The following is a 24,154-nucleotide window of genomic DNA, read 5'->3' as shown; positions in this document are numbered from 1 at the left end:
TCTCTGCACAATAATGTCATTAGCTTTCAGATTCAGCCGCGCCAGGGTGGTCAGGCGGTTGGGCAAGGAGATGCCCGCTTTGCATGCATCAGCCGTCCGGCTGCCAGCTCCAGGGGCACCCTGGGTTCACCGCTGCGGTCAGTCGGGCCCTGGGGCATGGCAGACAGAGGCCCATCTCAGCGGCTGTGGGGAAAAACAAGGAAAGGAGGGTGCTTTGGCGGATCCCGGAATTCATTCATCTGTCCAGTTATTTATTCATTCAACAGATATTTGCCAGGCACCCACTAGGTGCCAGGCTCTGCTCTAGGGGGGAGCGTCAGGGAGGGAGCTTCCCCAGCCCGGGGCCCTTCCCCACCCAGGAAACCCCCTGGAGGGAAGCAGGGCCCTCCGGGATGGGGGGAGGTAGCCCGGGAAACAGGGTTGGGAGGGGAGTTCCAGGCAGAAGGGGCCCACGTGCAAGGAGCCGGCGTGGTGTACCTAAAGAAGACCTGAGACAGGTTGACACAGCTGAAGTGCAGCATGTGACACACAGGGCGTGGGCCAAGTGGCCAAGGCGGGCAGGGCCTGACGTTCTAGGGCCGAGGAGGCTGGCTGGGGAGGGTGCACTCCGTCCTCAAGGTCTCCGGCTGTTGCCCGCCAGCTGTCCTAAAGTGGGGTGCTCCTGGGACCCTAGACCCCTGGCGCTTGGAGAAACGTCTCAGATCCCTCCCGCCACTGCCCCGTGGGGGGGGGGGGCACCAGCCACCACTCTCGGTCCGTCTTTGCAGCCCAGCCCGGGTCTTGACCCAATCTGAGGCTTGGAAGCTGGGTTGAGTGTAGCTGCTTTCCTCCATCTCCCATGTCTCCAACATGCACACACACACGTGCACATGCATGTGCACATACACGCCTACACATGTGCATGCTCTTGCACTCCATCCCCCCCAGCCGAGCTGCTCCTCTCTGTGGCACTTGTCAACACCGACGTTCTGTTGCTCACTCACTTTCTATCTGGCCAGTTAGAAAGTGGGCGTCGCGAGTGCAGAGCCGTCGTCTGCCTGGCTCGCCGTGGCACCGCCGGAGCTCGGTGCCTGACACGTAGTAGGTGCTCGTGCCAGATTTCTGGGGCTGCTATAACAAAGTGCTACGAACGGGGTGGCTTAAGAACAAGGGAAATTTGGAATGCAAAAGGGCATAGCTGCTACTGAAACCGGTATGGCAGTCTCAACAAATCAAACATAGAGCCACCACGTGGTCCAGCACCCCACTTCCGGCTTATGCTCAGAAGAGTGGAAGGCGGGGGCCTGAAGACACATCCGGGCACCCGTGTCACAGCAGCGTTGCTTACAAGCGCTAACACGTGGAAACAACCCAAACCTCCATCAACAGACGAATGAATAGGCAAAATGTGTCCTATCCACGCAACTGACCATTATCCAGCTTTAAAAAGGAAGAAAATTCTGGCACGTGCTTCGACATGATGGACCTTGAAAATGTTATGCTAAGCGAAATAAGACGGTCACAGACGGACAGATATTGTAGATTCCACTTATGGGAGGGACCTAGAGTTGGCAGATTCATAGAGAACCGAAGTGTTGACAGAACAGAGGTTGCTAGGGGCTGGGGGAGGGGGAGAATGGGGAGTTATTGTTTAAGGGGGACAGAGTTTCTCTTTGGGACGATGGAAATGTCCCGGAGATGAATACTGTTGACAGTTGTGCAACAGTGACATGGGACTGTTCACTTAAAAATGGTTCAGATGAGCCGGGCGTGGTGGTGCCCACCTGGAGTCCCAGCTACTTGGGAGGCCGAGGCAAGGAGGCTCAGTTGAGCCCAGGAGCTCAAGGTAATAGTGAGCTATGGTTGTGCCACCGCACTGCAGCCCGGGTGACAGAGTGAGACCACATCTCTTAAAAAAAAAAAATGATTAAAATGGTAAATTCCCAGAAAGGTATTGTCTCGCCACCCTAGAGGCTAGACGTCTGAACTGAAGGTGTCACCAGGGCCGTGCTTGCTCTGACGGTTCTAGGGAAAGGTCCCTCCTGGCCTCTTCCCGCTTCTGGTGTTCGCTGGCGACCCTCAGCTCCCCCTGGACAGCAGACACACGGGGCTGCCCCTTCCCTGTGTCCTCACGCCGCCTGCCCGCTGTGCTTGACCAGCTCTGAGTCTAGATTTCCCTTTCCATGAAGACACAAGTCACAGCGGATCAGAGCCCACCCCAGTGACCTCGCTCTAACTCGATTACTTCTGGAAATGTGACACATACGGTCGGTCACATTCTGAGGGACTGGGGGGTTAGGACTTCAGCACACCTTTTACGGACACGATGCAACCCGTCATAGACCTCAATTCCTATTTGTTGAACAAATGGCTAGATTGAAGACCTGGCTGTGTCCTCATAAATAAGGGTGAATTCTTAACATTTAGATGATATGAGAGCTCGGCATGAGTCGGGCACTTAAGCCCACACTTAACTTCTTTTAATCCTCCCAACAATCCCAAGAGGCGAGTGTCACATTTATTGGCCAATCATTTTATAAAACCGAAAGTTGAGGCTCAGAGAGATTAAGCAATTTGCCCAGGGTTGCACAGCCCGTGAGCTAGTAGGGCTGAGTTTTGTAGATTAAGCCCCTTGACTAAGCTCCCTGGAGCAGCAGGTCCCCAACCTCTTTGGCACCAGGGACCCGTTGCATGGAAGACAATCTTCCCATGAAACTTGGCGGTGGCTGAGCTCTGCAGCCTGGCCCCTCACAGGCCACAGACCCGCGCCAATGTGCAGCCCGGGGCTTGGGGACCGCAGCCCCGGAGGACCCTTTCTTTACCTCCTGTCTCGTTAAGTGCAAGCCTCACAACCGTGTTTGAGGGGGGCATTATTAATATCCTCTGTTACAGACAAGCTAGTTGAGGATTATAGGGGTGAAACGACTTGTCCAAGGTCACACAGCCAGGAAGTGGTAGGACAAGAGCTTGAACTTAGCTCAGTCTGACTTCCAGGAAAATGGTCTTAATCTTTAAACTGTAATGCCGCCCTGCAAGCTCTGGGGTCTGCGGTGACGTTTTCTCCCTCAGACTTCAGTTTCCCCAGCAGAAATGAGGTGCTTTGTCTCCGCACCTTGCAATAGCCACATCTCGGAAGCAGTCAGGGTTCGCATTGGCTGATAGAAATGGCAAAACCGGCCGGGCGCGGTGGCTCACGCCTGTGATCTTAGCACTCTGGGAGGCCGAGGCGGGAGGATCGCTCGAGGTCAGGAGTTCGAAACCAGCCTGAGCAAGAGTGAGACCCAGTCTCTACTATAAATAGAAAGAAATTAATTGGCCAACTAATATATAAAGAAAAAATTAGCCGAGCATGGTGGCGCATGCCTGTAGTCCCAGCTACTCCGGAGGCTGAGGCAGGAGGATTGCTTGAGCCCAGGAGTTGGAGGTTGCTGTGAGCTAGGCTGACGCCAGGGCACTCATTCTAGCCTGGGCAACAAAGTGAGACTCTGTCTCAAAAACAAACAAACAAACAAAAAAAGAAATGGCAAAACATTCTGGAGAGAGGTTTGATTAACAGGGATCTATTTGTACAGTTAAGTAAACTGAGGCTCGGCGAGGGCACATTCCTGATTAAAGTCACACAGCCAGGAAGGGGTGGAGCTGGGATTTGAACTCAGAGCTCAGGATTCATAGATTCCAAAGCCTTAAGCCTATACTACTTTCCTTCTCTCTGTTTTCTCACCTGCAAATGGAAGTCGCCTTCTCCTTCACACCTGTGAAGAACTAAATATTTTGGTCCATGGATGTTATCGTCTTAGTAATTATGCCCTTCACAAAATGATCCAGCTGTGTGAAGCCCTCAGTACCCACAGCTCTTAGTGCTGTTCATTATTATTCCATCTGTGTGGACGGCAAAGCTTTTAAAGCCATTTATGTATTTATTTCTTTTTCACCCCCTCACTCAAAATAGGTGCCAGGACAGAGACTGTCAGCAATGTGGGCGTTTCTCTGCACTCATCCATTCTACAGCCAGCGAATGGATCGGCCGTGGACACAGTGGGGAGTGACAGTCACAGGGTCTCCGCTGTGGTGCAGCTTACAGCTGACAGGTTCCTAAGATCTCAAAGTGCTTCGCCTTTTTTTTTTTTTTTTTGAGACAGTGTCTTGCTCTGTCACCCATACTGGAGTACGGTGGCACAATCATAGCCCACTGCAACCTTGAAGTCCTGGGCTCAAGTGATCCTCCTGCCTCAACTCCCCGAGTAGCTAGGACTACAGGTGTGCACCACCACACCTGGCTAATGTTTTTAGTTTTTGCACAGACGGGGGTCTTGCTATGCTGCCCAGCCTGGTCTTAAACTCCGGGCCTCAAGGCATCCTCCCACCTCAGCCTCCCGAAGTGCTGGGAATACAGGTGTGCACCACCACACCCGGCTCGTGCTTCCCTTTTTGCTGTGACCTGGGAAATTCCCTCGTCTAGCCAGTGAGCTCATCGGAGCTCGGTCATCTCCGTGCCACTAGCGCCCACACGGGCTCTAGCACGTGGGAGGTGCTCAGGAAATATCTGTTGACAGGCTGAATTAATCAATGAGAAAGAGATGAGGAGTGGGAGCGTCTTCGTTTATGCTCTATCAGAAGCAGACTTTAAGACTTCAAGTTCAAGTGCAGGTATTTTATTCGGGAGGTGATCCCGGGAAGCATCAGGAAGGAGGGAGAGTGGGAGGGAGGTGGGGAAGGCGGCCTGTTCGGGCCGTGTTAGTGAGCAGGTTACCACTGGGTCTTCGTGAGATTGGGAGGGAGCGGGGCACGTGACCCAACCCGGTCTGTGGATTCCGAGAAGACGTGGCTGGTGTGGTTTCCGGGTGAGATCATTTCACAGCGGGAGCCAGACTTTCCAGTGACCCCTTCCCTCCCACTGCCCTGAGATGGCAGCATGGCAGCGTGGCAGCGCGGCAGGGAGAGACCCAGCCTCCGTCAGCCTGGGTCCCTGAGTGACCATGTGGAGAAGGGCCCCTGGTGCCCAGCTCGGGACGTGTGGCCGGAGGGAGAAGCCAACCTTTTTTATTGTTTTGTTTTAAACACCCAAGGATCGGGGCGGCTGTTTGTCACCGCAGCACAGCTTGACAGACACGTGGACGGAAAGAACTCGGACTCCCTCCCCACCTCATCCTCCCGGTCCCGCGGAGAGAATGGGCCCAATGCCCCCTCGGACAAGCGCAGTTGAATGCTCACATACAAAGGGTCAGCGCCCCAGGGAGCCTCAGAAATCGGTTAGAAGCAGCACCCCCCTCGGTTGGCAATTATTTGCGACCGCCTTCTTATCCTCTTGAAATAAAATTGATAATATAATCCGGCTACACACACACGCTTTCAGAGTAAATGAATGGTAAAATGCCCTGACTCTAACTAGAGCATGCAAGAAGAACAAGATAAAGTGTTTGACAATATGAGTTTCGATCTAGAACTAGGCTTCGTTCGACGGTACCAGAAGCTATGAGAAAGCAGCGAGGCGTTGGTTGGTTCCCGTTTCTAGCGCAGGAGTTCGGATAAGAAGTCAATGTTCAATCGGATGTGTGTTTGACATTTTCATACACCGCGGGCGACATTCATTCTCGAAATGGCGAGGAGTGCCGGGTAACGCCCTCGCCCGCAGGGTGGGGGGCTGGGGTATGTGTACCCCACCCCCAGGGGGGTTCTCTGAGCAAGGCCACCCAGCCTATTTCCTTGTTTCCCGTGGGCGTCCTTAGGAAAAGAAAACATCATTAACTGGGAAGTCTTTCTGCCCCATGCAACCATGTCGCCTGTCTGTCATCCTCATCCTCCTCATCAAAAACAATCGTGAGGAAGAGCATGGTGGACCCTTCGCAGAGCAGGGACTTTATCGTGCCCATGGTCCTAAGCTCTTTCTGCAACGCCAAGTCAGGTTACTACTCACAACAACGCTATGAGATAGGTAGTATTATTAGCTGCGTGTTACTGATGAGGAAACCGAGGCACAGAGAGGTTAAGTGACTCGCCCAAAAGCACACAGTAAGTGAGGGAGCCTGGAGAGGAACCCAGGTGGCGCAGACCCGGGGCCCGACTTGGCCACCCCACCTCCAGTCCTTGACTGGACTGCCTCTCGCCATTTGCCCACACGGCCTCCCGGTGAAACTGGCAACGTGACCTCCTGGCACTAAACCGCACCCTCTTGCAACGGAGGGGTCCTCGCGCTTCGCTGTCACTCTCAGGCTCTGCCCCCGTAGAAGGGAAATCTCGGGTCTAGGTTGGCGCTACGGGCAAGCTGTTGGAGTCAGGCCTGGGGTCAGATCCCAGCTCTGCCCCTCACTGGCTGTGTGACCTCAGGCGTTGGCTTGCCCTCTCTGGGCCTCTCAGAAGATGGCATAGGAGAAGGCTCAGGAGCACGTGCAGAGAGCAAGCGCTCCTGAGACAGGTCACTAGTATGAGTCTGAGGCCTCGGGCAGAGTCGCTTGCTCGTGGGTGACTGCCTGTGGGTCCCGCCTCCGGAATCAACCCAGCCCCAGGCCCTGGGACTGCACCCGGCCTGAGGGGGGGACACTGAGCTGGCCCCGGCAGCCCAGACAGCATCTCGGTGTCAAGTGAGATCGGACGTGGCCAGCTCCCGGCCCAGGGCCTAGAACACGGCAGGTGCTGGACAGACGTCAACACTGCCAGCAGGGGCGGCAGCAGCATCTGGTCGACCAACCACAGCACCAGCCCTGACGAGTGCAGGGAAATGGGCTTTGGGGACAGCGTGGAATGCGAGTCCTGGTCCCACTGCTGAAAAGCTGTGGCTCCTGGGGCCGTTTACTTCGGCTCTCTGGGCCTGAGTCCCTCTCTCTCTCTGCAAATGAGGGTCCTTATTACTTGTCTGTCGCTTAGAGACAAAGCCATGAAACACCCGGGGATGAGGCCTGGGCTCACAGCAGCTCTGCAGGGGCGGCTGTTACTATTACCAGCGTTATTACTGCTGCAAGGGCTGCTGCTGTTATTTCTGTTTCTACTCTATTTCCCCGGCGACTCCCGTCTCCCCAAGGGATGCAGGAGCATGTTGGGGGGCTCAGGAACAGACGCTGTAGCGTCAACGCCCAGGGTTCAAGTCTCAGCTCTGCCGCTTCTCATCCAAATGGCCCTAGGAGGACGATACTGCCTCTCTGGGCCTCAGTTTCCCCGTCTGTGAAGTAGGATGAATAAGGATGCCTGCCCTCCCTCCGGTGACATTCAGGGGATTCAGCGAGACAGCGTATCCTGCAAGCCCGGGGCGCTGTGGCTGGCACTGGGTAGGCTGGGACGTAGGGCACGCCACGAGGCCGCTCCTTGTGAAAGGGAGGGGGGTGGGCTCTGGGAGGGGGAAGGGGTGAGGCTGGGGGTGCTGCCGTCCCCCCGTGGGGGGCGTCGACCCCTGCCTTTCATCTGTCTCTGCGCTGGGCACCCCTGTCCCACCCGAGCCCGCCCCAGCTGTCCCGTACTCTCCAAAGTAGAAGGTCAGGGCGATTCCGCGGCTGTGGGCACGTCTGAAACGCACGCAGGTCGGAGTAACTGAAAATTGGGCGTCCTTTTCAGGGCCTCCCCGAGACCGCAGGCCTCCCACGCACCGGCTGTGTCAGCCGCTGGGAGGCTGCAGGTGGCTGAGACGGGCTCCGGGGACAACGAAGTCAGGGACGGGGCGCAGGGGTGGTGCGTGGAGGTGGGACGGGGGAAGGCTGGTCCCCAGCAGTCAGCTGACCGTCGAGAGGCACAGCCCTCCCCTTCCCATTCGGGGGCAGGAGAGGCTCATCCGTGCCTGGCACTGCCCCGGCGTCCCCACTCAGCTGCCCGGCGACTCCCGCTGCCCAGAGGAAGCCACCGAGGCCCAGAGCAGGGCTCAGCGGTGGGAAGGTGGAGGGGGCTCCCGTCCCCAGCCAAGGCTGCAGAAGGCCCCTGGGCGGGGGAACAGAGAAACCGAGTCATGGAAGAGAGAGAGCTCGGGGGGACCACCTCCCTGCGTCCCCCTCTCGGCCTCACAGCGTGCTCCCTGCACCCCAGCCAGAGAGGCCCTGCCAGCCCCCAAGGCAGCCTCGGCTTGCCCCGCTCAATCACTCCACGGCTCCACCTCCCTCAGAGAAGATCAGAATCCATCATGGTCCTCGAGGTCCTACATGAGCTGACTTGTCCCTCTGACCCGTCCCTGTCCCCACTCACTCTGTCCCAGACCTACCCGCCTCCCGGCTGTTTCCCCACCACGCCAGCACAGTCCTGAGTACGGCCCTCGCACCTGTCATTCCTCTGCCCGGAATGTTCTCACGGTTCTTTCAGCCCTGAAGGTCTTTTTACCCCACTTTATTTTTCTTCCTAGCACTTTCCACCTCCCAGCAGGATTTGCAAAATCTACTTGTTTATTAATTTTCTTTCTTTCCCACAGAAGGTTAGAACTTTGTGCTGTGTCCTCAGGCCTTGGGCAAGGCCTGTAGTTCGCTGAACAAATCGGTGACAACAGAGACAGACTCAGAGAGAGATGTAGAGAGAAACAATGGATGGGTGTATGAGAGGAAGGAAGGAAATGAAAAGATGGATGAATGGGAGGTAGATGGGATGCATGGATCGATGGACAGTGGATAGAAAGAATTGATGGATGAATGGATGGAAAGATGGGTAGAAAGATAGATGAATCGATGGAAAGATAGAAAATATAGAAGTATAGAAGAATGGATGGATGGATGGATAGATGGATGGGTAGAAAGATAGATGAATCAATGAAAAAAAGAAAATATAGAAGTATAGAAGGAAAGAAGAATGGATGGATGGATGGATGGATGGATGGATGGATGGATGGATGGATGAATAGGTGGATGGATGGATAGATGGATGGGTAGAAAGATAGATGAATCAATGAAAAAAAGAAAATATAGAAGTATAGAAGGAAAGAAGAATGGATGGATGGATGGGTTGATGGATGGATGAATAGGTGGATGGATGGATAGATGGATGGGTAGAAAGATGAATCAATGAAAAAAGAAAATATAGAAAGATCGAAGGAAAGAAGAATGGATGGTTGGATGGATGGATAGGAGAACGTATGGATAGATGGATGGATGGGAGGAAGAGAGGATGGATGGATTGATGGAAAAGTGGATTGAAACAATTGATGGATGAATTGATGGAAGGGTGGGTAGGAGGAAGGAGGATGGATGAACCAATGGAAAGAAGAAAGATGGAAGGAAGGAGGAATGGATGGATGGATAAATAGTTGGGTAGATGGATGGATGGGTTGGTGGATGGATGGATGGGTGGATGGATGGATGTGTGGGTGGGTAGGTAGAAGTAAGGATGGATGAATTAATGGAAAGAAGGAAATATAGAAAGATGGAAGGAAAGAAGAATGGATGGATGGATAAATAGTTGGGTAGATGGATGCATGGGTTGGTGGATGGATGGATGGATGGATGGATGGATGGATGTGTGGGTGGGTAGGTAGAAAGAAGGATGGATGAATTAATGGATAGAAGGAAATATAGAAAGACGGAAGGAAGGAAGAATGGATGGATGTGTGTGGGGGGTGGATGTGCAGGTGGGGTGGATGGATAGTTGGATGGAAGTGTTGACAGACATTCAGGTGGAGACGCACGTCGATAGACAAACACGAGATCGGGCAGGAAGTGCGTGTGTCTCTGCCCGAGAGGATGCCATGAGCCTAGGCCAGGGGCGCAGCTCACAGCCCTTTCCGGGGGTCTCAGAACCCTCCCGCCCGGCCGCCCTAGGCTGCCCCTCCGGCAGGCCCCGCCGCGCCCTAGCCCTGAGGAAGCGACGCAGAGGAACATGGCAGGTGGGGGACCGACCCCCGGCTTTATTGAGCAGATTCCGGGGAAGGGTGGACAGGCAGCCCCTTGGCCCAGGCCTGGAGCCTCCTCTTCTTGCCCTCGCTGCCCCCCAGGGCGGGCGGAGGCCGCTGAGGCCGGGGCGCCCTTCAGCTGCTGAGGAAGCAGCCCCGCCTGTGCCACTTCTGGTCGCGGATGCGGCGCACGGACTGCAGCTGCGGCTGGTTGGCGTCCCACTCGTTCCAGTGGCGGTACTCGCCCTGCTCGAACACGTACTGGCGCCCGCGGTAGCCGGGGAACTCGTAGCCGACCCACCTGCCGGGAGACCGAGGTTGGGCGCACGCCGCCTCCCTCCAGCCACCCGCCTCCTCCAGCCACCCGCCCCACGCCACACCAAGCCTTTGAAAGCCAGCGTCTGACCCTGCGCTCCGCCTGCCTACGTTCCACCTTGGCTCCCCAGTGCCCTCAGGATAAGTGCGAACCCCTCACCCTGCTCCCTGGACCCTTCGCAGAGCCCCTCTAGCCTCTCGTCTCGACTCTATGCCCCAGCCTCTCTTAGTCCCCTTTCCTCGGACTTGCCACGTCTCTGAGCCCTGGTACATGCTGTTCCTTCTGCCCGGAACACTCTCCCTTACCTCGACCTCATCCTTCCCCCTCCTTCATTTGCATCTTCTACATGTCAGCTTAGAAGTCTCCTCCAAAAAGCCTTCCCTGACTCCCCCAGGTGCTGAATCGAGCACCTCGTTGGGACTCCCAGGCCCCTCCTCCCGCCGTGTGTCCCCATCGCAATCCTGATCTCCATAGATCGTGAATACCTGTTTCCCTGTCTGTCTCCCTATCAGGCTACGTGACCCTTGAGGGCACAGGTGTGTAGCTCTGGTCGCCCTGTATCCCACACCTGGCATGTAGGAGACGCTCAGTAGAAAGTTGTTGAATAGATTATTATCGGGGACAGGTGGCATCTCTCAGGGCCCAACCCCAGATGACAAGCACAGTAAGACGTAACCCCCGACAAACGGCAGGTGATCCTAAGGTTGCGTGAACAGTGATATGAAACCCAGAATGGGGGAGGGGATAAGCCTGCTGTCCCGTGCACTGCTCAGGTCACACCTAGACGCTGCATACACCCGGGGTCCCTTAGCAAGAAGGACAAGGATCCTGAGGGGAAGAGGGCTTGGGGATGTTCTGAAAAGGTGTACAAGACTCAGGTGGGGACAGGTGAGGAGAACAGATTCCATGTGACTTTAAGAAAAGATAAAGCTCCTTATGAGATGAGTTGAGGCTGCCTAGGAGTCCCCACAGTGCGGGCGGGCAGGACACTGGACATTCGCGCCGTGGGGACCCCTGCGTGGGGCTCCGGGCAGGGGCGGCCCAGGGGCGGCTGCCCCAAAGGGCCCTCCGAACCCGGAGGGGCGACAAATATCGATCGGCTGTGTAGGAAACGCTGGCAGGAGGCGAGGCTGACCAGAGAGGGCAGGGCGGGGTGAGGGTGGGGCCCTTACGTCCCGTTGATGGCCCGGACACTCGCCACCCGGTCCTGGAAGCCGTGAGCCCACAGGCTGGGCACGTCGTCGTCCACTATTTCCATCTTGCGGCCGCTGAAAGCTGGGTTCTCAAAGAGGTGCAGCTTGTGGTCCGGGCCGTCCTGGGGGGAGACGCGGGGTGAGACAGCTGCCCGTCCCCCACCCCGCGCCCAGGGCAGAGGTGGCTCCAGATGCCAGAAGGAATCCATCGATGGGTCGGCACAAAGGAACGCCTGGCCCCAAACCCGCTGCAGGAGGGAGGCAGGGGCGCCGCAGAGCTTCCTCCAGAGCCGGTTTGCCTGGGCATCCTGGCGTCCTGGAGCCACGGAGTGTGGAACCGAAAGGGGACTCTTCAGAGCTGGTTCCGCCCCCTCCTTTAACGGATGGGAAACCGAGGCCCAGAGAGGGTGCACGTTGCTGAGAGGATTCATGTGTGAGCATTCCCTTCCTGCTAACCGCACTCCTATTTAACCTTCCCCCCTGCCACTGCCCTCTAAGGAGGACCCAGCCATGTGACAAGGAGAAAGGGCCAGGTGGCCACCGCGTGTGGGTGAAGCAGGGGAGAGAGGGGGGCAGCATTTAGAGTGTCACCGTGTCCCTTTCAGGTGTTCGAGAAATGCGAGCGAAGAACCTAAACTGTCTGGAAGTTACTTTCTGAAGTTATCCCCCGGACGGCGTTTCCTTTGGCCACAGGACCGATCCGAGCCCAGACCGCATGGCCCCGAGCTTTAGTAGGGTTCCAAACGGGAGCCCACGCGCCGTGCAGGCTCAACCGAGATGGGAGCCCGGGCGTCCTGACCCCCAGCGTGGTGCCCATTCAAAAGGCCGCTGCTTCTCGTTCCACGCGACCACTGAGATGGGAAACACGAGGGCCCTCCCACCCCCGTCCCCACTGGCTGTCAGCAGGCCCTGCTGCCCAGAACCCCCGGGAGTGGGCACGGGCCGGACTCACAATGTGCAGGGGCCGGAGGGACAGGAGGCTGTCGCTGTTGTGGCTGTTGGACCAGGCGTCCCAGCGAGGGTAATCCCCCTTCTCCAAGACGAACTGCTCCCCGCGGAAGGCCCTGCGCTCGAACGCCAGCCACCTGCGAGAGGAAGAGGCCGGGGTCACCTCCACTGCAGCCAAGGAGGACCCACGCCCGGCGGGGGAAGGGCCCAAAGGCTACTGACCTTTGACCTTGCATCTCTCTCTGACCCTACTACTGACTCCTGGACCCATCATTGAAGGCGCTACTGGGACATATCGGGAACTGAGACTATGGGCCAGAAAGGCATCCTAGGGCATGTTCCTGAGAATCTACGTATGTCCGGCCTCTGCCCACGGTGCTCAGAAGAATATTCCTCCTCCTCCTCCTCCCCTCTTCCTCTTCCTCCTTTTTCATTTTTCTCCTGCAACACTCACCTTCCTCCTCCTTCCTCTTCATATCATTATTATTATTATTATTACTGGTTTGTGTCATCCTTCCATTTATTTTCACCAAACTCTCTCTGACATTTGTATCGTTGTGGTCTCCATTTCACAGATGAGAAAACAGAGACCCCGAGGGTGAAGAAACTTGCCTGAGATCGCCCAGATGTTCCGTGCCAGAGCCCGGTCCAAAGGCGGAAACTCAGAGCCCTACTGAGATACCTGCTTGCCTTCTGGACATGCGTGGGTCACTTGCCCACTCGGGCCTCAGTTTCCTCATCTATAAAATGGGGATAAGAATGGCAGGTCCCTCATAGGGCGGTTGTGAGGGTTCAATGATAGGATGCACCTTAGGATGGAGGTGTTTTAGTTATAATTACTAAAATCATATACAATTAGATCCCATTTTCCAGGCACTGAGCCAGGTCCTGGACTGCCTTTGTCTGTTCTCTTTCCATGGCACCTTGTTACTTATCACAGACACCTGGAGCTACAAGGACTGTAAGAGGATCACAGTTCAGCTCTCGTTTTACAGGTAGGGAAACTGAGGCCAGCAAGGGGAAGGGGGTTGCTGTAGGCCCCACAACAGATCTAGAGCTCGGGCTGGGCTCCCTGGGCTCCCGGAAGGCATGGGGTCGGTGACGGGGGGCTGGGGGGCTGGGTACTCACGGCCCGGACTCCACCTGGATGGAGCCCACCTTCTCCAGCAGGCTGTCGGTCAGGTTGGGGCACTCGGCCGACAGCTCGCATCGCCTGCCTTGGAAGTTCTCCAGTTCGTACACGGTTACCTGGAAGAGCCGCATGCTGCCCGTCCCTCCCTGGCAGGGCTCGGGCTCCCGCCGCTGCCCCTCCGTGGGCCTGCACTGCCCCCCGGTGGCCATGACGGGGAACCTCAATTAGACCAAATCCACCAGGGTTGCACCTCAAATCATCGGCAAGAGCCAGGCCGGGGACATAAGGGAGAGTGACATAACCCGAGGGAGGGCTGCAGGGAACTGAAGTCATGAGGCCATGAGGGAATGAGGGCACAGTTCCAAACTTCTCAAGAGAGGCCAGAAATCTCTATTTTCCTTGATGTGAAATTTCCCCATCTAAAAAAAAAATCCCTGTGCAGGACAAATGAAACACCCCGTTTGCATGCTCTGGGTGGACCTCCACCTGCCCCGTGCCCAGGAAGGAAGGGGCTGCAAAGGCAGACCAAAGTTCTGCTTTTCTCACCCACCTGGAAGCACAAATTGTTTTTGTAAGAAGGTTCCTGGGGAACGTCTGTTATGGTCGTTTTACGAAAGGGATGGAAGAAGCTCAGAGAGGGTAAGACACTTGCATAAGGCTGCACAGCAAGTAAAGTGGGGGCACCAGGATTCAATAAGTCTGCTGGTTCCTTTACTCCCCACACTGGCGTGGACAGGGAAAGGCCCACGGGTGACAAGGGCAGGCAGGGAGGGACGGCAGTGACGTCCACCTTCCTGGTGGGCCTCTGCCTCTGAGAAGTTCTTCAAGGCCCTTGGAGGTCGCTAGACCAACCCGAACTGTTCCCATGAGAAAGCCAAGGGTCCAGGGCAAGGCTTGCCCAGTGTCCCCTGAGAATTGCCCTCCCTTCCCGGCCTCCTCCACTCTTGCTGAAGCCGCCAGAACGTCCTCGGAAATGTCCCCACCCGCAATCGTCTGCCCGGTGGACCCATCTGCAGCCCTCATCTCGAGGGGTTTCCCGAAAGCCCCAGGGGTGGTTTGGCAAGGGCGGGGCCCTCAAGTTCAGAGCCCCCCTCAGGGGCCCCAGCGCCCGCTGCGTTAGCCGGCCTTGCTACGGGAACTGGCTCTGGGCACTGGGGGGCGAGGCACCACCCCCACTGTAAGAACGGGGACGTGGAGGCCCAGGGAGGGAGGGAAGCGGGGCTGGGGCCAGGGCGGACAGTCAGAGTTGGTAGGCACGTCTCTGCATTCCACTGAGACAGGCAGGGCCTGGGTGACGGGCTCCGCTTTGCAGACGGGGACACAGAAGAGGGAAGACGCAGCGAGGTCCGAAGCAAGCTTGGAGCAGGGAGGTGGGGGGAGAGGACACGCCCGGGGCGGCTCCTGGCCCGGCTGGCTGGAAGGGCTGCCGCTCCTCTGCGGAGAGAGGCTGCCCAGCCCGACGCTGCCCCTGCGGCCCGGCCACAGCCCCTGCCCGTACCTTGTAGGTGCCCCCAAGGCCTCCGTGACTCTTGCCGGCCGCAGCCTGTTCCGGTGCTCCGTGCTGTTCTGCCATCTCCCCAGGGACACCTCTGGCTGCAAACCAAAAGAAAAGGAGTCCCCAGGTCCGCTCGGGAGAAACCAGGAGTTGGCGGGACGGGAGTCGAGGATGAGCTACAGGACCTTGCTGCTTATGGGATGTGGCTGTGATCCTGATACCCGCGACCAACATTCAGTCACTCAGTCATTCAACAAACACCCGCTGAGCGCCTACCAAGTGCATGCGGACTTGGACGGTCCGTAGGATCGGGAGCCCCATTTTGTAGAGGGGAACTCCAGGGCTCGGCGAAGTGAGGCCACACACAGCAAGTGGCCAGGATGGGGCCTGGCTCCAAAGCCCAGGCCCTTTTCCCCACACTCTGCTACTTTCCCCAAACCAGGGTTCTTGGAGCTCTGGCCGCCACTCTGGCCAGAGGCTGGGCCCTGCGGGGCTCTGTCTGCAGGCTCCCTCCCGCCCCCATGCTCCGGGCAGTGCACTCTTTTGCTCGCCCATTGCTTTGTCCGCTGAACTTCCGCGAGCACCTACTCAGCACCGGGCCCTGGGCTGGGTGACCCGGATGGACAGGAGACCACAGACGGCGGGAGGTGGACAGACAGACAGACACCCAGAGGCCAGGTCCTCAGACAGCTGCTCCAGCCCAGGCTCCGTGCATTCAGTTGTCATTGCACACACATTTATCACGCATTTGCTGTGCGCCAAGAGACACAGACGCAGGGACCACAGGGACAGCGAGTGACACACAGCACAGGCCCTGCCGTGGTGACGTGGAAGGACTCTTCCGATTGTGGCACACAGACACACACAGGACTGTCCTACTTATTGCATTTACTTATTGCATACACACACAGGACTGTCCTACTTATTGCATTTACTTATTGCATACACACGCACACTCACGCAAGCTCCCGTGGTGGTTGTGCGGTCATATCCCACCTGCGGGCACACAGCACAGCTCCTCCCTCTCTCCCCCTCTCTCTCTCTCTCTCTCACACACACACACACACACACACACACACACACACACACACGTGCACGCCCGTTTCAGACATCCATAGCGGCACACAACGCAGCCCCGTCTACACCCCACACCCCGCTGTTACCCGCCCACAGCTCCACGCACGGGCCCTGGGCTGCGTAGCCTGGTGCTGTCTGAGCGCCCTGTGCCCCGGCCTGGCCCAGCTCAAGGGGCGTCCTCAGGGGACCAGGCAGGTTCCAAGTGCGCCCACTCCCCCCTCAGCGGTGCCCCGTCTTTGGAAGCCCCCCGTGCCCTAAGTGCATGCCCAGGGGCTGGGACCCCGGCCACCGCCCCCGACTCACAGACCGCGTGGCTCCCTGCCCCCCCCCCCAGCTGGGCTGAGCGGCCAGCGTGCGTGCCCCCCCCAGGCGAGCCCCCGTCCACCTTGGCAGGGGGCCAGCCAGGCGTGTGCCCCGGAGACCACCGAGGGTCTGGGCCTTCCCGGGGACCCTGCCCTTCCCCACCCGCCGTCCTGAAGGAACCTGCTGCTGTAGCCTCAGGAGAACAGAGGAGCCGCCGCAGGTGGCCTGCTCCGCGGGGCGCGCTATTTATGGGCGCTTTCTGACTGCGCAGCACATCCCGGCCCGCTGAGGCAGCGCGCTGTCCGCCCGATTCCGTCCGGGCCGTTTCACCCCAATAGCCGGTCCGGGGAGGCCCCGCGCCGGCTTCTCGGCCATGGCTTCTGATGACTTCCTGGGGGCAGGTGGACCTCCCTGGCCTCGTGGCACGCCGGGCAGCGCCAGGCGGGGGCGGCTCGGTGTCCCCTCTGCCTCCCTCTTCCCCGGGAGGGAAGCGACACCTTGGAGGGACCCCAGAAGCCCTCCATTTTCCGTGTGCCGCGTGGCCTGAATGTCAGGCCAGATCGCCCTGAACACCCTGCGAGTGCCCCCACCTGCCCGCTCGGGCCGAGGTGACAGGCCACAGGAGACTTCCTCTCTGCACCTGGAAAGCATGTGGCAGTACCAGCTCGCGTGTACCCAGGACCTACTGCAGGCCAGGCCCCCTGCCGGCTTCCAGAGCTTTCCGCTGCATCCCCACCCGGCCACCTTTAGGAGAAGAATCGTCACCTCCGTGTTACAGGTGCAGACACTGAGTTGAGCGAGGTGAACTCACCTACGGGGACCTGGCCTGGACTCCTGGCCTTCATAGAGACAGGTGAGCATGACAGTCACCTATTTATGGCCAAAAAAAAAAAAAAAAAAAAAGCAAAAGCCAGGGACGGGGGTGGTCCAGGCATTTTTAAAGTGTCTAACAAAGCATGATTTTGCCTGTCCCAAGTATTTAACGAACGGTTCTTGAATGAATAAATGACGGGGCAAAGGAGGGAATGGTTAAGCCACAAGGTTTTCTTCCGTTGTAATTTGTTTGGGGCTAAAATCCTCGAGTCGGCATCAAAGCCAGCTCCCCCCTGCAGGGCGATGGCCGTGGGCTGCTGGGTCCCAGCCGGACTCTGGAGGCAGACCCGGGCGTTACTGAAGGGCAGCGCTGTGGTCTCTTGGTCCCTCAGCGGAGAACCTTCGTGCAAGCCAAGTGGCCGGCACGGTGACTGTCTCTCTCTGACTCTCATTCCAGAGATCCTGCCCACGGAGGACGGTTCACACCAAGGGGCTACTTCCTGCTGGCGACCATGGAAAGCAGAGTTGCTTTCGACCCCTTAACTCGGGGTGCAGTGGCCCCCACCTGGGGGTACGGGGAAGAAGGTGGAGGTGGGGTCTCCTCCCATCGGCTCCTGGAGGGTCCCAGCAGCTGTGACACTCTCTGCACTCCCACACGCCCCATCTCCTCGGTCAGACTTCCCAACCTGGACACCACTGCCACTTGGGCGGGGTCGCTCTCCGTGGTGGGGTAGGGTGAGGGCTGCCCTGGGCGTCGGAGGGTGTTGAGCTGCATCCCTGCCTCTACTCACTGATGCGGTAGCATCTCCCCCTCCGTGTGACAGCCAGCAATGTCCCCTGAAAGGTACAATCCACCCAGGTGAGAACTGTAGCTTTAAACGCACACCCACCAATGTTGCCACCACCCCCTCCCCACCGCTGGACAGCTGAGGAAAATCAATGCTTAGAAATATCCCAGGCTGGGCACAGTGGCTCATGCCTGTAATCCCAACGCTTTGGGAGGCCGAGGCAGGAGGACAGCTTGAGGCCCAGGAGTTTGAGACCAGCCTGGGCAACGCAGCAAGACCTTGTCTCTAGAAAAAGTAAAAAAAAAAATTAGCCAGGTGTGTAGTGACGTACACCTGTAGTCCCGGCTACTGGGAGGCTGAGGCAGGAGGATCGTTTGAGCCCATGAGTTCGAGGCTTCAGTGAGCTGTGATCAGGCCATGGCATTTCAGCCTGAGTGACAGAGCAAGACCCTCTTGAGAGAGAGACAGAGACAGAGACAGAGACAGAGAGACAGAGACCAACCCCATAGCCCGGAGGTGGCAGAACAAGGATTTAACCACTTGTTGGTCTGAATGGAAATCCTGTCTTGTGTCCATGGCCTCCCTCCCTGGACAGACACCTTCTCCCAGGCCCCCAGCCATGCCCTCCGGCTGCCCGCCACGGCTCAGCACAGAGACGGACTCAGCCGGCCCCGGGCAGGGCCGCACGCACGGGACACCCCATTCATTCACACGCGGACACATCAACTTCTCCAGTGCAACTTGCACCAAAGCTTTATTTGCTATTTTCGTGGTCTGAATGCAACATCTCTGTACATGCAAAGCTCGTCTTGTTTTATTGCAGTCGACCCGACGGCCTACTGCCCTTCTGTGCATAGGAAACCTTTTTACAGTTACAAAATATAAAAGCACTTGTAGACATCCAATACTCTGTGAGGTCCAGGAAGCACCCCCCCTTTTTTTTCTTTACATTAAAAATATAAGTTTTTCAAGATGAATATGGTTAGAGATTTTTTTTTTTTTCTGGGATTGGATAAAGTGCCTCTCGTCTGCCTTCCGTTCAGAACTCCTAGAGCTTGTGAATTCATAAGGCAACCGCAAGAACACCGCAGCCAGGAAGCTTCGACTTGGCTACGCACACAGAACTCGAGTTCTTCCCCTGTCGTGACTCTGTCTCAGCAGGGACCCAGAAGCAAGGTTAGGAAAATATATGCCATCTTTATATATACTCCCACCCCCGCCCCATCTTATGAAGCATGTCCAGGATGGTAATTACCCGGGAAGTGCCTGACTTCTAGGACTTAGGAAACAACACAGTACAAAATATCTTCCATAATACAATATATTAACTTTTGTGAGCCCCCGATTTATAAGATCTATAAGGCTATTTGGAATGAGATCATTAAAAAGCTCAAATTCTTCTTCGGACAACCGGAGATTGTCAAGGAGCCGCCAGTCCAAGGCCTGGGAAGAGGCTGTCACGGGACAGGTGCGAGGGCAACTGTCTAAGGGAATTCTGGGATGGCGAAGGGGAGAGGCTGAGAAGGGCTGATGCCAACGGTTAAAACGTGCCGGAAACCTCAGGCCGACTTTCTGGAGCGGAGAAAGCCCCGCTTTCTGCTTTCCCCCCTTCCTCCAGGAGCTGGTCCAGACAAAAGAAACTTCTAGAAGGGGGCTGGTGCAAAAGGAGACACGGAGTGGCACAGACCTGGCGTGCTCATGCCTCCTGGCATTTTCTGTGGCTCTCGGCCCCCAGAGCCTGGGCCTGCCCGGAACTCCGACAGGTGACCCCCGGCACGGAGTGAGCGTCCCCTTCCGGATGCCAGCGAGCGGGCCCTGCCTGCTCCCGACGGCCCCGCACCTCAGTCCCGCTCCTTCCCCGAGGATGCAGGATGCCGGGGGACTTCCGCTTTCGTCCCTCCACACGTGGTAGAGGGGAGGAAGCCACGTTCCGAGCCACAGAACGTCTCCGGGCCACCGCGGTGGCTTGCCGCAGCTCAGACACCTGAGTGGCGGGGAGCAGGTAGGCTGGGGTGCATCACGACCAAAAACTTAAAAGAGTAGCTCAACGAGGCAGCCGCCAGCACCAGCTGGGAGTGGCTGAGTGTCCTCCTTTGGGAGAATCACACCGAGGGTTTTTCCACATTTCTCGCCCAGCCTCTGAGGGTTAAGACCTCAGGCTCGTGCCTACGGTTTGTCCTCGTGCCTTAGGGATGCCCTGGAGCTGGCCTCGCTTCCGGGCACGCACGAAGGAAAACACGTCCGTCCGAAAGCACGTGACTAGGCTGGTCCCCCTGGGAACACTGCCGTCTGGTTGTCCTTTCCCTGAATCCCAGAAAACCCAAGGCTGCCAGGTCAGCTTCCCTCAAAACCGCAAACGTCCCGAGTGCCGTGAGGTTCCCCTTTCAGCAGCGCTTCTCTGGTGGCGCGGCGTGACCCTCCCCTACGCCGATTCTTTGAGCACGCGCCGTGGAATGTCACAGGCAGGAGCCTGTTTCGTTAGGCGAAGGACCATGAAGAAGGGAGAGGGGGAAAGATACGGACTTCCTAAAAGCCCAGCTGTGAAAATGCTGATGTGCAAAGGGGCGGGGGAGGGAGGGAGGGAGAGACAGAGGTCGGTTGTACACACACAGGGTTTGCATTCCGCGTAAGACTCGTTTGTGGGGGGCTGGATGGGGGCAGGTGACTCGGCTACACACAGACGATATTAAGGCATTATTAAGTGAGTTTTAAAAGAAGACAGATTTCCAAAGGGGCTCTAGGCAAACTCGAGAAACTAGCATTCGACCCCTCGCTTAGCCCCCAAAAGAGCTCACGTAGGCTTAGAAAGAGGAGCAATAAATGACCCGCGGCCCCAGCTCTCTGCAAAGGCTCCAGAACCCCAGCCCCTTCTAGCCTCGGTGCGTTGACCAAAGTCACGGGAAGCCTGTTCAGAGGGCCGCTCCGGCCCACTGGGGTTGTCTGCTCTGTGGCGCTGGAGGGGTGAGGCTGCAGAAAGTGGAGGGAGGTGAGGTGGACCTTCAAGACTTGCCCTTTCGAGGGGGCGGACTTCGTGTGTTCTGATCAACACGGAAGTCAATCAAGGTGTGGGAGGAGGTTGGGCCAGGGATCTCCAGATCAATCTCATTTTCAAGTGTTTTTCTTTCCTGTCGGGTATTCTTGGACTAAATATGACTAGTTAAGAACTGAGAGTTTTGCACGCTGAGTATCACTGTACTTAAGAGTAGGTCCTTTCCTACCCCCTAGGGTGGTACCAAGCACCCTTCCCACCCGAAGGAAAGACAGAACACAGCCAAGAAAAGAAGTCAGGGTTCAAACACTAGGACTGTGTTTCAAAAGGGGGAGGTCCCATGGATGTGGAAAGCCACTATATCAAAATTGTTATAAAACAGTAATTGGATCTTAAAAAAAAAAAAAAAATTAACGGAAGCAGTTCTTGGAAGAATTAAATCCCTAAATGGCCAAAGAGAATCGATCAACCACTAGCTCCATTTTCAAGCAGGGCTAAATGCCCGAAGCCGGATGCACGAGGCTTCCAGACACACAAGGCTGGGGTAAGACAGGGCCCAGCAACTGCCCATCCGCTGGGGGAAGGGGGATGGGGGAGGGGCGTGCAGTTGCTGTCCCTGGTGCTGAACCACAGCCCCACGCCAGGGCACAGGTGTTTGTCTTAACCTGGAGAGACACAGAGGATTGCTATCCACACCCACCCACTCTCCAGGAGAGACAAGAGGAGATATAAAAGGAGATGAAGGAGGAAGATGAGACGGAGAGACGAATGGAGACTCTGGAGCAGTGGCCGGGGAGATGAGAAGCATGTTTGGACACCATTTATTTGCACAGGATGGATTTATCAAGAAAGACTTTTATCTCTTAGGAAGGTGAGGGTGGGGGTGGGAGAGGACACATGTGCCTCCTGCTTCCATACCTAGCTAGTGCTGTGCGTGGATCCATTAGGAAACTCAGCCCCGGGCCCCTCGGCCATCACAGGCTGCCCTGTGAATGGCCCAAGCATGTCACGACGGTGTCTCCCAGGCAGGGCTGGCACAAAGATACGGCAACTCCAGGCACGGCAGGTGGCCAGCTAAGCTTATCTGGGTGTTTGCTACATCCTGGGGCTTCAGAAATGAGGAGGCTGGTGCTAAGGATTTCCAAAAAGAAGGACAGAGAAGTGTCTAGAGCCCCCAGAGGTCTTGCCTATTCCCAGGAACGAGATTATAGCCAGCAAGAAAAGAAGAGGCGAGGCAATAAACCTTACAGGTCGCCACCTGGCATCCTGTTCTCCTGTCCGGAGTCCCCGGCTTGGAGGGTCCTCCCCTCCAGAGAAGGGCTTTCAGCAAGACTCGCACTGGGACCAAGAAAAGCACGGGGTCGGGCGAACTTGAGCATGGAAAGATGAGGCGAGAAGAAGCCAAAAGTCCCCCTCATCCGCGCATCTGTGCTGAGGCCGATTTGGAACGGCTCCTGCGCGCCGGCAGGCCGGGCCGTGTTCAGGAAAGACCGGAGAGGAAGATCCCGAGGGCAGGTCTGACGTGAATGGCAAAGGCACCGCGCCGTCGGGGCTGCGGTTTCGGGACCCTCGAGGCCGAGGGCCAAAGGTCGCCCCACAGAAATCGGAGCTCACGCGGAAAGAAACCAGGGAGATACATACCAGAGTGACAATTGCAATGTCTAAAAAAGCTCGGATAGGGATAAGATAACCTGAGGTGATTGGATACTTCGGAACGCGCGGTTCACACGTCTTTCCTCCTGTCCCTTAACGTGAAAACATAGATGCGTATCAAGTTTCAAAGAAAGTTGGCTGAATTATTGCTTCATCGCCTTCTACAGCAGACAGAAGTGACGTAGAACGACACAGGTCACACTATGCGCGCGGCCCCACGGGAAGGGCAAAGACACTCGGAAGCCTCGGGAAGGCGTGTCCGAAAACCGGAACTGCCGATTCCTCCAGGGGGAGAAGGAACTTGCCAGAGAAAGCTGTGGAACCCCGCGACCCGGCGGCGGTAACGCCTTGGGCCACGACTACCACGGAAATGAACGGTCTGACCGTCCTTGGAAATGTTCTTCCAGAAAAGACCTGTGCCCGGGGGGCGGGGGGAGAGGTGCTTTCACTATCCAGGCGTTTTCAGGACCGAGGGAGACAGTCCAGCCTCAGGCTGATGTCCCTGGAGCCGCGGGCAGCGTCTAAAGTGGGTAGAAACGCGGGCTTGTACGTGGTAAAAGGCAACGCCGTCCGCGTAGGTGTTTCTGGGCAACATGGTTTCCTTCCCAGCCGGAAGCGCCGTCCGGGGCCAGCAAGTGCCTGTCGCGCGAGGGTCTTCCCGTCGGGGCCGGGGGAGAGCCTGCCGAGGGCGGAGGCGCTGGACTGCGCCCTCCCCGGCGGGAAGGGCCCAGGCAGGTGAGCCGGGCCGGGCCGGGAGGGGCGGCAGCAGCCCGGACCCGTCTGTGGGTTCTGACGGTTAAGGCTTCTGTTAGCTGGGCGTGGCGGGTCCCCTGTCTGGAGAGGAAGGGACATGTCAGTGTCAGCAGTGGGGACATTTGGCCCCACTTCTCTCCACCAGGAGAGGCCTTAAACCCTTTCTGATGTGTCTCAAGAAAGCCACCACCCCCGGAAGCTTAAGGCCAGGAAAGAGACTTTCAGGGTAGGGGGTCAGGGAGGGCAAGGGAGGGGGCAGGCAGTCCGATTCAGTGGAAAGAACAAGAAACTGAGGGTCAGGTCAGGGTTCCAAGTCTCAATTCTGAGCCTCAGTTTCCTCAAATGGCTTGCTGGAGGCTTAAATGAGGTGTCACACATACTGCACTGAGCACAGAATACAGCCAGGCCCTGATCCTTACCCAAATCTCTTGAGCAGGGGGCCTCAAACTTTTTAAACAGGGGGCCAGTTCACTGTCCCTCGGACCATTGGAGGGCCGGACTATAGTTTAAAAAAAAAAAGCTCTGAACAAATTCCTGTGCACACTGCACACATCTTATTTTGAAGTAAAAAAAAACAAACGGGCAAAAACACCCGCATGTGGCTCGTGGGCCGTAGTTTGAGGACGCCTGCTCTTGAGCATGGACGCGTTTGTGAATTTACAACTTTTGTTTGAGTTTAGACTACACACACACCCCCCCTATATGTATACAAAAGTCATGTAACCTATATTATATATAATCCACATACATCGTGCAACACTCCCATAATCAAGCGTACGATATACCCGCAGCGCACTGTGAACATTCACATGAAGTGGGGAAAATAGAGTCTAAATACACGACATCCACTGAGGTCAGGTTTTGCCCATAGGTGAGTTATAAAAAAAAAAAAACACTGTTTTCGGAGCTTTTTGGAATTCAGGCTTGT

General features: G+C 56.8%; 2 protein-coding genes across 4 annotated transcripts in view; both read right to left on the bottom strand.

Moving 5' to 3' along the window:
- Positions 1-9,754: 9,754 nt before the first annotated feature.
- Positions 9,755-16,443, bottom strand: CRYBB3 (crystallin beta B3). The gene is made up of 6 exons (XM_012756555.2): positions 16,411-16,443; positions 14,854-14,948; positions 13,353-13,471; positions 12,228-12,360; positions 11,255-11,397; positions 9,755-10,067 (listed from the first exon to the last, which is right to left on the bottom strand). Exons 2-6 carry the CDS (start codon positions 14,926-14,928, stop codon positions 9,902-9,904), a joined length of 636 nt encoding a protein of 211 aa, XP_012612009.1. The 5' UTR covers positions 14,929-14,948; positions 16,411-16,443; the 3' UTR covers positions 9,755-9,901.
- A 2,115-nt stretch (positions 16,444-18,558) lies between these two features.
- KIAA1671 (KIAA1671 ortholog) overlaps positions 18,559-24,154 on the bottom strand; it is a 186,192-nt gene continuing 180,596 nt past the window's right edge. For all 3 annotated transcript variants that reach the window (XM_075996649.1, XM_075996651.1, XM_075996650.1), the window contains one exon: positions 18,559-23,307. The gene's annotated coding sequence lies outside the window, so the exon portion shown is untranslated. The remainder of the gene's footprint in view (positions 23,308-24,154) is intronic.

This window comes from Microcebus murinus, chromosome 22 (assembly GCF_040939455.1).
Source record: "Microcebus murinus isolate Inina chromosome 22, M.murinus_Inina_mat1.0, whole genome shotgun sequence".
NCBI lineage: Eukaryota > Metazoa > Chordata > Mammalia > Primates > Cheirogaleidae > Microcebus > Microcebus murinus.
This window is presented reverse-complemented; position numbering and strand designations above follow the sequence as displayed.